Source organism: Phalacrocorax carbo, chromosome 7 (assembly GCF_963921805.1).
Source record: "Phalacrocorax carbo chromosome 7, bPhaCar2.1, whole genome shotgun sequence".
Taxonomy (NCBI): domain Eukaryota; kingdom Metazoa; phylum Chordata; class Aves; order Suliformes; family Phalacrocoracidae; genus Phalacrocorax; species Phalacrocorax carbo.
Genome location: NC_087519.1, coordinates 1,228,404 through 1,243,814, shown reverse-complemented (window position 1 = coordinate 1,243,814; position 15,411 = coordinate 1,228,404). Strand labels below are relative to the sequence as shown.

General features: G+C 55.5%; 1 protein-coding gene and 1 non-coding gene across 3 annotated transcripts in view; one reads left to right on the top strand and one right to left on the bottom strand.

Annotated features, from left to right (window-relative positions):
* Window positions 1–2: 2 nt before the first annotated feature.
* TRNAK-CUU (transfer RNA lysine (anticodon CUU)) lies at window positions 3–75 on the bottom strand. Its single transcript has one exon. It is a non-coding gene; the product is annotated as a tRNA-Lys (tRNA).
* Window positions 76–895: 820 nt separating this feature from the next.
* ADAMTS7 (ADAM metallopeptidase with thrombospondin type 1 motif 7) overlaps window positions 896–15,411 on the top strand; it is a 52,041-nt gene continuing 37,525 nt past the window's right edge. For both annotated transcript variants that reach the window (XM_064455973.1, XM_064455972.1), the window contains exons 1-8: window positions 896–1,013; window positions 1,680–2,032; window positions 5,728–5,899; window positions 8,406–8,602; window positions 9,849–9,932; window positions 10,577–10,701; window positions 11,716–11,865; window positions 12,581–12,724. In XM_064455973.1, coding sequence (XP_064312043.1) covers window positions 941–1,013; window positions 1,680–2,032; window positions 5,728–5,899; window positions 8,406–8,602; window positions 9,849–9,932; window positions 10,577–10,701; window positions 11,716–11,865; window positions 12,581–12,724 — 1,298 coding nt within the window. In that variant the 5' untranslated portion in view covers window positions 896–940. The remainder of the gene's footprint in view (window positions 1,014–1,679; window positions 2,033–5,727; window positions 5,900–8,405; window positions 8,603–9,848; window positions 9,933–10,576; window positions 10,702–11,715; window positions 11,866–12,580; window positions 12,725–15,411) is intronic.

The window sequence follows — 15,411 nt, the reverse complement described above, 5'->3', positions numbered from 1 at the left end:
AGCGCCCAACGTGGGGCTCGAACCCACGACCCTGGGATTAAGAGTCCCATGCTCTACCGACTGAGCTAGCCGGGCGCCACGCACTACTGTCTCCCTCCGCCCTACTCGGCGGCGCGCGCTGCCCCCGGCTTATTTGCATAATTAACATTGTTATTGAAATAATTAACACCCGCACCCCCCCACCCCCCGAGGCCGGCAGAAGCGGAGCCGCAGCCCCGTGGGAAGGCGCGGGGCTGTCAGTGCCGCCCGGACCACGAGCAGCCCCCGGCCCGCCGCGCCGCCCGCGGGCGTGAGAAAACACCTTTATTCTCGTTTTCTCTACATTTATTCCGCTTCCCCCTGCGCGGGGCGGGAAGGGGGGGCTCGGGGACCCCCCGGGGGAGCCCCCCTGCCCGCCTCCTTTCCCCGCGCTCTGCTGTCACCCCCCGCAGAAGGCGTTTCGCGGGGTTCGGAGCGTGCCCTCGCCGCCCAGCCCGCGTCAGAGCTGCCCCCGCAGCCTGGCTCTGCTAGACCCCGCTCAGCAGCCGCCCCTCGGGCCGGGTCTGTCGGACACTCCACGCCCGCTTTGCTGTTTTTTTCCCCCAGGTTTTTCCCCCGCTGGCTGAGGCCGGGGGGGGGGGGCTGGGAGGGGCTGCAATTTCCCGCAACCTGCGTGTCCCGCCCAGGGCTTCTTTAAATCAGCCGGGTTTGGCGTTTCCCGCTCGTTTTCTCCTGCGAACAAAATTTAAATTAAAATAAACAAGGTGCGACGAGGGCCGAGCCCCGCTCCGGCGGCGGGCGCGGGCGGGCGGGCGGCGGCCGCTGGGGGGCGCCCTCGGGCCGCGGCGGGGGCGGCAGGGGCGCGCGCTGCCCGGCCCGGCCCGTCCCCGCCGAGCCGCGGGCCCCGCCCGCCGCGGCCCCGCCGCGCCCGGCCGCGCTGAGCCGCCGCCTGCCCGCACCCATGCCGGCCCCGGCCGGCCTCCTGCTCCTCGCCGCCGCCGCGCTGGCCGCGGGCGGGGGCACGGCGCGGGGAGGTGCGCGGGGATGGGGTGGCCCCGGGGGGCGCGGGGGTGCCGGCGGGCTGCGGGGGTGCTGCAGCCCCCCGCGCCGGGCTCGCCCCGCGGCTCCGGCGGGCTCGGCTCCCCGCGGCTCCCACGCACCCAGCTGGGGAGGCTCCGGGGCGCTCAGTGCCCGGGGGGATGCTTTCCCCCCCCCCCGACGGCTTCCAAGCACCGTTTCAAACCCGGGTCTTGGGGTTTGGAGGGATTTTGGGGGGTTTGGGTTGTTCTTTTTTGTGTGTGTGTGGATTTTTTTGTGGTGTTTTTGTTTTTGTTGGTTTTTTTTTTTCCCGGCAGCTGTAATGTTTAATTACAGCGGGAGCGTCTGTGTGGAAACCGGAGCAGAGCCCCGGAGCTGCACGGCCCCCCGTCACCCACCTCCATCCCCCCTAACCCTGCCCATAACCCTCTCCCAGGGAGAAGCCCCCCCGAGGGCAGGGGGGGCAGCGTGGGGCCCCGCGCATCCCACGGCTGTGGGGTGCCGTGCCGTCGGCAGCGGCCGCGGGCACCAGTTACCGCGTCCAACTGGTGTTTGGGTGCCTGACCCCGCTGGGCTGCCTCGGGAGTTCAGCATCCCGCCGGAGCGGTGGCGGAGGGAAGGTGATGAACCCTACAGCTAACCACGGACCCCCTTTCTTCCAGAGCCTGCTCCGCCATCCTCCAGCAGCGACATCGTTTATCCCATCAAGGTTGACGAGAGCGGATCATTCCTGTCCTACGATTTGTCCCACCGAGCCCTCCACCGAAGGTCTCCTTCCTCCAGGAGCAAGTTTCTCGCCTTCTATGAGCTGCATTACAAAGGACAACCCCTGAGGTTCAACCTGAGCCTGAACAACTACCTCCTGGTGCCGGGGTTCGTCAGCGAGCGGCGATACGGGGGCATCGCTCACGCCAAGATCCAGTCTCACACGTACAACTCCTGCCATATGATCGGGGAGGTTCGGAGCCGGGCGCTGACGGGAGGGCTGGCCGCGCTCAGCACGTGCGATGGCCTGGTAAGTACGGAGGTTTTTAGTCAATAAGGAACTAGCAGCATCTGTGTGAAATCCTTTTTTTCTGCCGAAAGCATTAGCAAAACTCCTCCCGACAGCGGCAGAGTCGGGATCTCATCACATCGGTTTGATGCGGCCGAGGATGAGCTGACCGTAAATTTCCCATGGATTCCAGTGGTTTGGGAGCTCTCTGGGACTGTGTTTGTTTGTTTGTTTGTCTCCAAATTCCCAAAGAGAGCAATTCGCATGTCACCTCTGTCTTGTAGTATGTAAACATAGGATTATGAGAAACATGTCTGAAAACGAGGTGTCTGAAACCTGGAGGCGTTTGCGATAACGCAGCTCGTGTGTAGCGAAACTCCGGTATGTGTTGGGAACACCTCTGCTGCCTCATTCCGCTGCAAATATTTTCAAAGGCGACAGTGACCTGTAAGAGCGTAAGTTTTGCTGAGAGCCGAAGTGACTTTCGCCAATAAAGCTCATGTGGCAGCGCTCAGCAAGGCAAATTCAGGGCTTCGGCACGACCGTGCGGACCTGCGTTAGCTGGCATCCAGCTGGCGCAGGTACCGGGTCCCCACGGGGATTAAAACCTCTTGGGAGCTTGCAGAAGTGTCACCAAATAACTTGGCAGCTCCCATAACGCACAGACCCCCCACTCCCGAGCCGGGGCCATGGGATGACAGAGGCGCTGGGGTTCCCTGGAGGCGGTGGGTGTAGCAGGGGGTTCTCCTTCGCGGGGGCTGACCCCGGGAAAACCCCCCACATCCCCAGCGTGGGCAGAGGAGGGAGGCACGGCTGGGGTGGGAACGGGATCACCAGCAGCCTCTGGGTTTGGAGGGACGATAACTCCATCGCATCGTGGGTCTGCCGGCCGCCGCAGGTGGCTTCGTTCGGCTGGGGGCTGTGTTTGCATTTTAAGCTTCCTGTGTTTAAAGAAAGGCAGCGTGCCTGTACGCTGCGTTAGCCCGGCAGAGCGGGGTGGCTTTTGAACGGAAGGTTTGCAGAGGCCACCCCGAATCACTGCGCTTCGTCTGGATGCGCACGAGTGTGCTGCTGGGTTTTGGGGGGCATCGCTGCTGCCGCTCCATCACGCCGCAGGAAGAGAGCTCAGACCTTCCCCACCGTGGCTGATGGCAGGGCAGGAGCTGGGCGCACCCGGGAAGGTGCTGGTTGCTCTTTTCCTACTAAATTTAACAGCAGCTAAGGGTGTTCGGCACCCTGCACTCCATGCAGCACCCCTGCCTCAGGGGGATGAAGGCTGCAGAAAATATCCATCATTTGGGTAAAAAATAGACCGATGCACCTGGGAGGAGCCTGCAACCTCCGATTAATTTTTTTTTTTTTCTGCAAATGTTTGTATGAGAATAACACTGGTGGCTGCAGGGTACACAGAGGTAGAAAGTGTTGTGGACGCTCCCGTTGACGCACGGACACCCCCGGTAATGTATGATGCTTCTGGGAATGTTTGCGTGGCCTCATCCTGGCAGCGAGCTGAAACCTGCCATCGCACTTAGAAATCCAGTCGTGCAGCGTGAGTCAGGCAAAACCGAGGTGAAGGGGCTGAAGGATGTTCACCCAGTCACTGGAAATACATTCTGGTTAAGAGAATTAAACTTCTTGTGAATTAACCACAGGCAGGAGAGCAAAAAATAGAAGAATGTACTCGTTAAGTAATTTTTCACCCACATAATGTGTCACCTGAAAACCCCCATTTTGTAGTGGCGTTTGGCGAACCCCGTCCGTAAAACGTGTTGAAAATGAGCAGTATCGTGCAAATGCTGCTGATTAGTATTAATTTTTTTAAGAAGCAGAAAAAGTTATGAGCTCACAAAAGGCATTAGCACAACGTTGCGAGAGGGTCTGCAGCCCGAAAACTGCGAGGGGTGAGCCAAACTCAGGCTGAAGTTGCTTTAAACCTTCTCTACTCAGTCTTAAAATAACCGCGGCTTTTTGTCAGACAGATACTAAACCGTGGAAAACTGCACTTAGCGATGCGCCGCGTGTCTCATAACTGGAAAGTGCGTTGAGAGCTGCTGCTTCGCTGCAGGGAATTACTCGCCTGCCACTTGTAAACACGGGCAGCATTACAGGGCGTAAGTGAGGAACGTGGTACTGGTGTGGGGGCGCGCAGAGCTCCAGGCTGGGGGGCGTATCACGTTTATACGTGAGATGTGGTGGTGGGACCTTGCGTTTCAAGGCCAGCGTTGCTGCAGAAAGCACTCTGCCGTTCCCAGTTGTAAAGCAGAGATGGGCTGTCCCAAAATTCCTGCTTGCGGCAGCCTCACGTGTGGAACCGAAGGGCCGAGTTCCCCGTTAGCGGTGCAGCCCCTGCTCCAGCAGCGGTTACTGGTGTGGCACACGGTAATTGTGCCGTGTTTGACACCCTTGGCCAGCCTCCGAGATCCCTGATCCCGTGACCAGGCTTCACCTTTCTTACAACACTACTGTAAGACTTCAAAACCTTCCTGTCAGTGATTTTAAGCTAAAATAGAGCTGTAAGAGCTGGGTTCTGCTCTGGCTTGGGTAGTTTGGCCAGTGCAATTTCACCTTCTCCAAGGCTGTTTCTCATTCTTGTGGCAGACCACGGTGAGGGAGCAGGAGACAGGGGTTACTGGGGTGAACTGGGACACGCAAGTGCAAAAGGGTTTACCCGGCATGTTTTAAACAGAGAGAACCAGACCTTCCCACAGGCAGTAAATGCTGTTCAGTGCTACCATCGAACCAACCAGTGATGAAACGTGGCCCCTGGGCAGAGATCTCTGCTCCCTCCTGGCTCAGAGTAACCTGCATCCGCAAACAGAGAAGGAATTGTATCTGTGGCCTCCTTCCCTTCCTTCCCCATCCCCATGGCGCTTTCTCCTTGTTATTTCACATCTGCAAGGAGGTCATTAGGGGGGAAGCCGTTTTCTCTTCCCCGGCACCACATAAGCGGTGGGAAAGCATCAGTAGTAGGCTCAGTCCTGTTGTATCTTGGAAACAGTTGTAGAGGTGGGTTTTGATCTTCTCTCTTTGTCCCTGCCCTGGGGTGTGAAAGTAATAAACATGTCAGAGCAAAAGCATGGTAAGGAAAGCTGAGTATGAACGGGCTCCCGAGTAAGCGTGGGACGCCTCAGCCTGCTCCAGACACCGTATGGCCGCTCTGAAGCAACCGAGAGCGGATGGGGTTGTCTTACGGCACAAAATACGTTCACGAACACTCCTCGCGGCAGCGCCCTGACTGGCCGAGCGGCGCTGCAGGCTCCCGCGGGAGCTCCCGTTCCTCGGGGTGAAGCCGCCCCTCCAAAGAGCTTCCCATGCAGTGAATGCAGCTCCTTGTTCTTGAGCTGCAGCGTGGGGGCCGGGGGGTCCTGGGCGAGTCCATAACGACGTGTTGCAGCTGGGCCGGGTCGGGGGGGGTCGTAATTAACCAAAGAAGGTTGCAGGGGGTCGTTTCGGACACCCACTGGGCCCACCACCCATCGTGCTTTGTGATGGGATCTCTCTATCTTTTTTGCTTTCTTAGCGATCGCTCCGTGCTGGCGTGTCCTCTTTCGTCTGGGAGTTTAGAGCTCAAAATATCCATAAAAACCGTTTCTTTAGGGAAGACCTGTTTTTTCCTGGAAAATTTTGCAAACCCTCTCCCATTCCTGGGTTCTTCAGCGTCAGTCTGTGCTAGCTGCAGATGGCTTCACGGTGACAACTTTGTCTCTCCCTGCCAGAAAGGCGTGTTTCGGCTCATGAACGAGGACTATTTCATCGAACCGGTGTCCACCAGCTTTCAGGAGGACGGAGCGGCGCAGCCCCACAGGATATACAAGCGCCAGGCGCCCGAGCGCGGGGCAGAGCAGGGCAGGAGCCCACCAGCTCCGCAGGAAGCCTGTGGCGTGCAAGGTATGGTCCCCTTTCTCTTGCATTTTGAGATGAGCCAGTAGCTCATCCCGGGATTGGGATCTTTAGTTCTGTAAGTCTGACGCACGCAGTCTGATCCTGCATTGCCTCTGCAGACTTGTTAGTCCTAAACCCCGGCATTCAGCTCCCATCTTAAGCTCCCAGCATCCGTCAATGACACCGATTGCTCTTAGTCTGAGTTTTGCAAGTTGGGCTGGAGATCCCTCTTGCCACGTAGGCTGGCAAGAAAGCAAACCCTCAGACCGAACAACTGAACCAGCGGCGGGAGGGGACGGACGGTGGGCTGCGCTGCGCCCTGCTGCGGGGTGGCGTTTGGCGTGGGAGGTGGGCGGTTGGCAGCGCCGCGATGCCGATGGTGGGCGGGTGTCCGGCGGCGCGGAGCTGCTGGCTGGGGGGCGGCCCCGGGGGTGCCCACGCAACCATTCCCACAAGCGTTTTTATTGGGGGAAGGCTCGTTGAAATTGCGAGCCAGGAGAGCGAGCTCGCTGAGCGCCAGGCGGTGCGTTTGTGGCGTTAATGGCTGCAGCCCACGAGTCACAGGAATCACCGCGGAGCACGGGGTCGTTTTTTTTCTCCTGCCAATTTTTCTGCATTTGCTTATGTTTCTCGCACACACGACTCAATGCGTGCCGAACCCCAGGCCTCTCGCTCTCATCTTTTCCTCCCAGCCCTGCTGCAAGCGTCCTGTGATGTGGAGACTTATTTGTTTTCATTTCCTTGCAAATATCGGTTTCTGACCTGCCGGGGCATGGGACTTTTGCAGTGAAACCCAGTCATTGCCCTGGGAGCCTCGGTGCTGCAGGGCAAAGAGCGCATGCTAGTTCCTTCTCTGTCTAGAGCAGATAGGTCGGAAAAACTTCCAAACCCAGGATTTGAAGTAATGAGGAATTCAGAGCATCCCCAGCAGCTCACAGGCGCTTTACTTTAGTCTGCATCAGTGAAGCTGCATCTTCCAGACGGTGCATCTTGTTTTTGCATATTTTCTAGAGCTCTGCTTTTGGAAACAGGATTTTTTTTTTTACTATAGTACGGTTGTTTTTAGGCATTCTTCAGTTAATCTAGAATTAATTATTTAATCTATGGTAATAATCATAATGGCTCCTTCTAGACTTTGAAGTCTTTTCACGGAAAATTAATTTCACTGGGTGTAATATGGCCCATGTGTAATCCACGTGGGTCTCTACTGCAGTCTGGGCTAGCAAAGTGCCCTGGAAAGGAAACCAGAAGTCTGTAGGATCTCAATTACTGCAAGCCTTTCGTCTTGTACTGATGTATTGCCGGTTTTCTTTGCAAAACACCACACAGCCAGACAGAGTTAGGCTGTGAGGTGTCATTTAGCCTCTGTCAATACAGAGTGCAGCCTGTGTGTACAGCTGGGCAAGAGTTTAAGAGGGCTCTCAAAGGGAAAATGCCATGCGAACCCTCCCTGGGGTCCCGGGAGCCCTCTGCACCCATCCCCTCTGCAGTACCTTCACGTCCCGGCTGGAAGCTTAGCAGCAAAGGACACAATGGAAATAAGCTCCAAGGAAGCTGTTGCGATTAAACTGTCACAGTGGTATTAGCAATTCATCAAATTATCCAGATACTTGGGATTTTTCAGGCTGGGGGATAAAAACACTCTTTCACAGCTAACGTACAGTATAGCCCATAAAATCTAAAAGTCCATTGTTAACCAAGTAAGGCTCAGCCCTTAGAAACTGGTCATAAAAGCAATTCCCACTGTGTGGGATGCGGTTTGAAAAGCCTTTACCCAGCTTGAGGCTGACCCTGACCTTGACCTTGGAGCAGCGTCACAGGAAAAGTCTCCGCATGAGAATTCCCAGTTGCTGGTGTGCGTGAGGAGCATCCGAGCTCTCCTCCGCCTCCTGTCTCTTCCCAGCCCAATGAATGTTCCCGTGGTTTCACCCCGGGAAGGAGCAAAGTTCAGTCTCCATGTGGCCGAGGAAATCTCTGTGCGGTCCTGCAACGTCCCGGTCTTGCCCAGGACACTGATGATCTTTGGGATTTGGCTGAAGACATCAGTCCAGCTTTGGGGGCGCGGAGTTTATCGTGTTGGGGAACTGTTTCTCCCCACAAAATACAGATTTGTGATGATAATCAGAAATGTTGAGCCAGCGGGGTTGTTTCTCTGTGGTATGTGCTCAAACATCTCTGCAGAGTTGCTTGTAAATTCGTATGTTGATACAAACCCTAAGCGCTCCGCTCTGGGAGGCTCCGTGTTCCTCGTGGAATATTGCAAACCCTGTTCTAGTCGAAGAAATTACTTTCTGAAGAAAAGCAGGGTCTTCCCCCCAGTGATTTTTTGGAACATACAGCACAGAAAAATACGTGTAGGTTAGGGCTCTAAGCATGGGCCTCCTCAACACCAAAAGGCTATTTCTTTGAATTAAAGAAAAAAAAAAAAAAAGGCCTTGGTGATATTTTACCAAAGTTGCAGACATTTTACAAACAACAAAAAATAGTCTCTTTTCCCCCTTGGATCCCTCAGAATCTCAGGAAAGCCTGGAGAGGTCTGAGAAGCGGAGGGAAAGATGGGAACAGAGGCAGCACAGGAAGAGAAGAATAAGGCAGCGCTCCATCAGCAAGGAGAAGTGGGTGGAAACGCTGGTGGTGGCAGACACCAAGATGATAGAATACCACGGGAGCGAGAACATAGAGAAGTACGTGCTGACCGTGATGAACATGGTGAGTCCTGGTCCTCTCAACGGCACAGCCGCCAGGTCCCTGAGGACCTGGCTATGAGACATTAAGACCACTGGGCTTGCCAGGACTCACCCCTGGCGGGACCTCAGCAAACTTCTCGCCAGACGGGCTGTTCCCAGCCGCATGACTGCATTGCGCAGTGCTCCATCCGCCGCGGGAGGACGGGTTGGTGGGAGCAAGCCCAAGGCCAAAACCTCCGTGCAGGCGGGAGCAGCTCAGCCTGCAGCAGTTTCACCTTCCCCGTGGGCTCAAGGGCTGTTCCCTCCTCCTTCCCGCCATGGGGGTGGATAACGTGGCCTCCCAGGGAGACACCCCAAGGGCAGGGCTGCTCCTGCACCCCTGCTCCAGGGCAGGGAGGCGCTGGGTGCTGCCCACGGTCACGGCCGCGGCTCTCCCCAGGCAGCTTGGGCACGGGGCGGCAGCTGGAGCTGAAACCACCCCAAAGCCTGCATGAGGGCCACCCACCGCCCTCTGCGTGGTAAGGGAACCTCCTCGCAGGAGGAGAGACCGCAGGGACCCGCGAGCTTTGGCTCGGACTCCCTCGAACTCGGGGCTGGCTGTGCCCGCAAAGGCAGTGCTCCATCGGAGGCGACGCCGGCACTAGCCTGGTTAGCAGGAGAGCCCTGAACGGCTTTCCTGGGAAGGTGCCACTGGGGACGGTTAAGGGAAGGAGCACCAGACTGGGGTGGTCTCCACTGGGAATCTGCGGGGGGAGCTGCTGGTGCCATCAGACAAGCAGATAAGTCAGCGTGGGTTGGTTTAGTCTGTTCACTCTTCTGCTGCCGTGGTAGCACCTGTTTGTGTTTCAGAAGAGGGCTTTGGTTGATGGCCAGAAAAGAGGGTGGGGTTGGGCAGAGGACCTCACGGTAACATCCCTGGGTGTCTGGGGTGGGTGAAGGCACCCAGAGGGCACAGGCTTCCTTTGAGATGTAAAACTTGTCCATTAGGAGGGAAAGCAGAGGTGTTTCCCCAGGCATTTCTGGTTGCGTTTCAATGTGCTACACAGATTATATCAAATCTAAATGGATATCATCACACCTCAGAACGCTTTAGTCAGGGTCTGCATCTGGTCTTGTCTTTCATTTTGGGGAATTCCCCAAGATGTTGTCAACAACCTTCAGTAGCTTCCCCTCGAGCTCATGCTTTCCTGCAGACGCGCTTACCGGGAGCAGTGTCACGGGGCAAGGCCTTTTCCTTGCTTTATTGCTTTGGCTTTTGCACGTTGCAGGTGGCGGGTCTGTTCCACCATGCCAGCATTGGGAACCCCATCAACATTGCGATAGTGCGACTCATCCTGCTGGAGGACGAAGAGGTAAAAAGAAAACACGGTGACTCACCCTCCCCTCCTGGCAGCCAGGCTGGGATACGTGGGGAGCTGCCCTTGAAAGCCCCAGGCTCTCTCTTGTGCTGTTTTCACGGCCTGGATGACTTTGCGTAAGATAAATGCGGACACCCGCGCCTTGCTTCCTTGTCTTCTGCCTGGGCTGCAGCCCCGGTAAAGTTGGGGGGGCGGCATGGTCGGAGGAGCTGTAGAGTCTGATTCTTATAATAATTTATGATAACTCAGCATCGCCGCTGGTACCGAAGGGCTGTGAATCGCTGGCTGTTTGTGCTCCCAGCTGCAGCGGTGGCTCTCAGGGAGCCTGACGCTGCTCAGACGGGCTCTCCAGCTGCATCCTTCGCCATCAGCCAGGACGGGATATTTTCCCGCAGTGTTTCTTAACCCCCGGCATCAGATGATTTAATGTTTCAATTGAATCGGAGATTAAAACAAAACAGAAAAGGACTGTATTCTCACCCAGCCTACAACCTATAAATACGGAACAATTCCATCTGGATGGCAGTTACTCCTGATTTCACTCTGATGCATCTGAGATCAGGCTCCTCCCCACTGCATCCTAAAAACCAAACAGATCCGGCAGCAATATGACAGCAGGCTTTTAATTATGTTGGCAGGAGGATCTGAAAATCTCCCACCATGCAGACAACACCTTGAGAAGCTTTTGCAAATGGCAGAAGAGCATCAACATTAAAGGAGATTCCCATCCCCTGCATCATGACGTCGCAGTCCTGCTCACAAGGTATTGTGCCCCTGTGCTAATTTTACGCCGTAGGTGCTACGCTGGCGGCTAGAAACACGTCTGCCGGCTGCAGGCAGCAGGGCAGCCAGAGGAACGCCTTGGTGGGAGATGTGAAATCTCACTCTCCATGCCTGAGCCCTGCCTGGGCGCTTGCACGTAGGATATGTGACATGAAATCTGAAGATAAACCTGGTCCTAATGGATGGAACCGGTTTAAACCTGAGATCTAGCTCCCGGATCACTAGCAGCTGAGGTTTCCAAACCAGGTTTTCACCATGGCCCTATTGCCAAGCCCCAGAATGGATAGATCCTCCCAGGAGATGGAGACAGGGATTAACTCTCCATTTTCCCTTGGAGGCTTATGCTGGGATTGGCAGAGGAGCCTCTGAGAAGGCCCCTGACCTCCCATGAAGCTCGCAAGAATTCGTGCTGCTGGCCAAGTTTATATACCTTGCAGACAAAACGGCGTTTGATGGTTTCAGGCTGCAGCAGCTCGGCTGTTGGCAGTACCGTGGTGGTTTGTGTGATGATTCACAACCCACAACAGTTTTATCTTCTTCAGGAAGTTTGCTTTGTAGCAGAAATAAGGCACTTAAGGCTGTGTACTTCAATGGAGTTGTTCTTCCTGAGTGGCTGGAGCTCCTCTGCCCTGGACCACAGCACCCCTGGGATGTGCTTCCCCAAGCAATGTAGTAATTGCTTAATTATTCCCAGCAACAGCTTTATTTATACAATGGAATAAACATAGCCAGGTTGGCTAGCAGTTCCCATTAATCAGGCTTACTAGTAAGCTGGGGATACTGGGAGAGTAAAGGGGAAAGGAAAGGTTGTAAATCTTTCCGTTGTGGAAAGACGTTGGATGTCTCCATTCTCGCTTCTGTTTGGCTGGTGTCCGTGTGTCTTCCACCGTGGGCTGGGATGCGTCCCGTGCTCCTTCCCGCGCCTCGCGTTGGGTCCTGCCGCTTTCAAACCCCCTCTTTGCTCTGTCTCTGTTCGTTGTCTCCGTCGCCCAAGGAAGGACATCTGCGCGGCGATGAACAGGCCCTGCGAGACCCTGGGCCTGTCCCACGTGGCGGGGATGTGCCAGCCCCACAGGAGCTGCAACATCAACGAGGACACGGGACTGCCCCTGGCCTTCACTGTGGCCCATGAGCTCGGACACAGGTACCACCGCCTTCCTCCTCCTCTCCTCTGACCTCTGTCCTCTGCGCTGCTCAGTCAGGGCTTGAGAAGGCACGGGTGAAAGCTGGGAGAAGATTGTTCCTCACTGGTGCAAACCTTCCTCTGCTGCCGGGAGAATTTACGCGGGGCATTTCATTTCAGAGTTAAGCTTCTGGTTGCCCCAGGTTCAACGAAAATCACATAATCCAGGGCAACCTGGACAAATGCAATTGCATTTGTATATTATCCGGTGCTGAAGGTTTTGGAGAAGAGGGCTGCCCGTTAAGAAGTTTTAAAATGGCGTCTGTGTATAGAAACAGCAACAGAATTTTGCTTGCCCTAATTTGCGTTAAATTCTGACAAGATCACTTGAACATTATAGCTCGTAGCAGAGATCTTTGTACGGCAAAAACACCTACTCAGCAGGTTTAATTAACTTGTTCTGGTTCAACATGCTCGTTACTTTTTCCTTGGCTGAGTTTTCAGTAAGAAAGCTGAAATAAAAGCAGGGGACAAAGTTCGGGGCAGCGTCCCTGGTATCACTAAAATGTCCCACATGGCCAGATCCCCCAGTGCCCGTTAATGACCGAGTCCCCGCGGAGCTGGGACCGTTCGCGACGTCCGGCGTCGCGTGTCGTTGTGCCGGAAAGCAGAGAGGCTGCGCGGTTGTAGCGGCGTGCGGCTCACCTCTCCTTTGTGGGACTGTGCTCTTACACAGTTTTGGGATTCAGCATGATGGAAGCAGCAATGACTGTGAGCCAGTTGGGAAAAGACCTTTCATCATGTCTCCACAGCTCCTGTATGACACGTCCCCACTCACCTGGTCCCGCTGCAGCCGGGAGTACATCACACGATTCCTAGAGTAAGTCCTCCCTTCCTCTTCTTCCTCACTCGTGGGGTGCTGGGGGTGGTGCCGGGGCTTGGGCCTGCGGCTGGGGACTGACCCAGCCGATTGGGCTCAGAAGTCAGCCCCAGGGCACGTGGGGATGCTTTTACCTCACTCGGTTGCCTTGGACTTTGCTGTGAAGGATGCGGGTTTGAGCGCAGAAGCAGCACGAGCGTTCGGGTGGTGGCACAGGGGTTGCTGCTTGAACAGATAAAGCCAGAGTGGCTTTCTTGGAGGCTCTGTGCAGTTTTCTGTGGTGCTTTGCAAGGGGCAGATGATGTTTGCCTGTAGGCAGGAGGCATCACGTGAGGAAATGAGACCGAGCCAAATTCTTCCGTGCATTTGTTTATTTTTAGCACCCCATGGCTGATTTTTCAGCCTGTTGTTATTAAGTTCCTAGGAACACGGCCCAGATATTTACATTTGTCAGCCAGTGGCTTGCACTGGAGAAACATTTTCCTTCCTTGCTGTGGGAAGGTTAGAAAACAGTGAGAGCATCGGCAAGAAACGGCGACGGGGAGAGCTGGGCAAGGGACCGGCAGTGACTTGGCGGGGGCGCTGCCAGGGGCTGAGCTCCCATTTCTAAATCCCAGCCTGGAACGTGTGGGCTCGGCCCCCACGCAGGGTGAATTGTTGATTTGTGGCTTTCGGTGGAACGGAGCCTTCTCGTTTCCACAGCGTTCTTGGCCCCCTGCTTTTAACCTTCGCTTTTGGATTAAGAATTTCCTGCTTGCGATGACCTTGGGCTGCTCTGAGCTGCGACGGGGAAGAAACAGGGCAGCTGGATGCTTCTCCGGTTGGGTTTTGGTCTCTGTGCTCCCCCAAGAAGGGGCAGCTCTTCCTTCAGAGCAAAGCAGAGCCCGGCAGGCGTCTTTCACCGGCTGCAACATCCCCCAGGCAAGAGAAGAGGCCTGTTGCCAGCACAGACATGAGTGCGTTATAATACGATGTTGGCAGGAGAACAGGAACGAGTGAGCCAGAAAATGAGACCCTGCTGACCTGGGGTTGCTGGATGTGCTTGGAACAGACCTCATGTTTAAAAAAAAGGCACTCTCAAATGATGATTATTATTTTATAGAAGATTAGTATTTTACGAATGCTGCTGAATGCTTTAAGCATCTGAAAATGATTCCCATCATCGACAGCAGCGCGGCCCCGGTGCTGTGGGTTGGGCCCTGGGCGCAGCCGGGGCTGGGCAACCTCTTGGTGAGGCTGTGGGCCTGGGTCCGCTCGGACACCCGGGGACGATGGAAGAGGTCACCCCGCTGCCGTAGTGGTGGTGTCCCCCAGGGGAAGGAGCATCCCTTGTTCAGGCTAACGAGGGAGGCTGGTGCAGGGCGGGGGTGATGCTCCTGTGGCGGAGGGACGGCTCTGCCGCTCCCGCTCCGGACCCGGACGAGCCCTCCCTGGCATTCCGTGATTTTCCCCTCTAACCCTCGAAGGAGTCGAAAGATGCTCTAAGGCTCTTTGCTCTCACCCCTCACCATGATGTGAGCTCTCTCCCAGCCCAGCTAGTGGAATACAAACGGGGTCCGGTGTCTTGCGGGTGCCCTGCCTGCACCGCGAGCACACGATGGCGTGGAGCAGCCCCCCTCCATCTCAGCAGCAGCCTTGGCGCAGCTGCGGGTTGTCTCGTCTCCCTTCAGTCTTTTCTCTAGATCAGCAACCAGTTTTTCAGCCTCTTTGCACAGTGCTGGAGGTCTTCTCCCATCATCCTCCCATGGGCTCCTTCCAGCCGATCCCCACCTTCCTGGAGCTAGGGGATGGCCGGTCGTCCCCTGCCTTTGCAGCCCTGCCTGCTGCACCGCTCCTGGTCCACTTCTGCCAGATCCCCTGTTTGTGCAGCTGATTCCCCCCAAGCCCCAGCCCTGCCTTTGTTTTTACTGAATTCCATCCTGGCTTTTTGGACCCTTCCTCCAGTTCTCCGAGAGCTTTTGGAATTTTAATCTTGCTCTCAAATGTATCTGCAGATCCTCCCAGCCTGCTCACATATGGGGATTTAATCATCATACATCTACTCCGTCACCCAGCTCATTAACGAACGGACTGAAATAGGCAGGCGCAGCGCAGAGCCCTGTGCGTTTTTTACAGCAGAGTGTGGTTTTATTGCATATCTCTGCAAAGCCAGAGGGAAACTCTTGCCAATTTTTGCTGGCTCGGTAATGTGTTTTGGCCAATTGAAGAGACCAGTAGGACGATTGTAAAATATTTAATGAAGAAATAGATTTTGAAAATAGCACTGGAGAGTTGTCAGCAAATCTAAATCACGCCCCCCCCCGTGCTGGGACAGAGACCCCTCTCGTAAGCAAGAGGCAAGACAGAAAGTGCCTCGAGCAGATCAGAGGGTGAAGAGGGTTGGTAACAGTTTTGGGGTGATGTGTGGGGCCCCACATGCTGGTACCTGAATAGGCTGTTGGTGAACTAGTCCAGAGGAGCACCAGTATCGTGCATGCAGCTCAGGCAGGAGCCCAGTGCTTAAGCCTGGGCTTTCCCCAGTAAAGATATCATACTCTTTTTAAGTGTTTTCCACCAGCAGGTAAAGAAAATACCTCTGGAGGTTCAATGCAGTGACCTCTCTGTATGCCTGAAGCAGGCTGCACCATCACACTCTGTCCAGCTGCTTAATCCACGCTTAATTCATCCCAGCTCAGCCCTGCATCGCC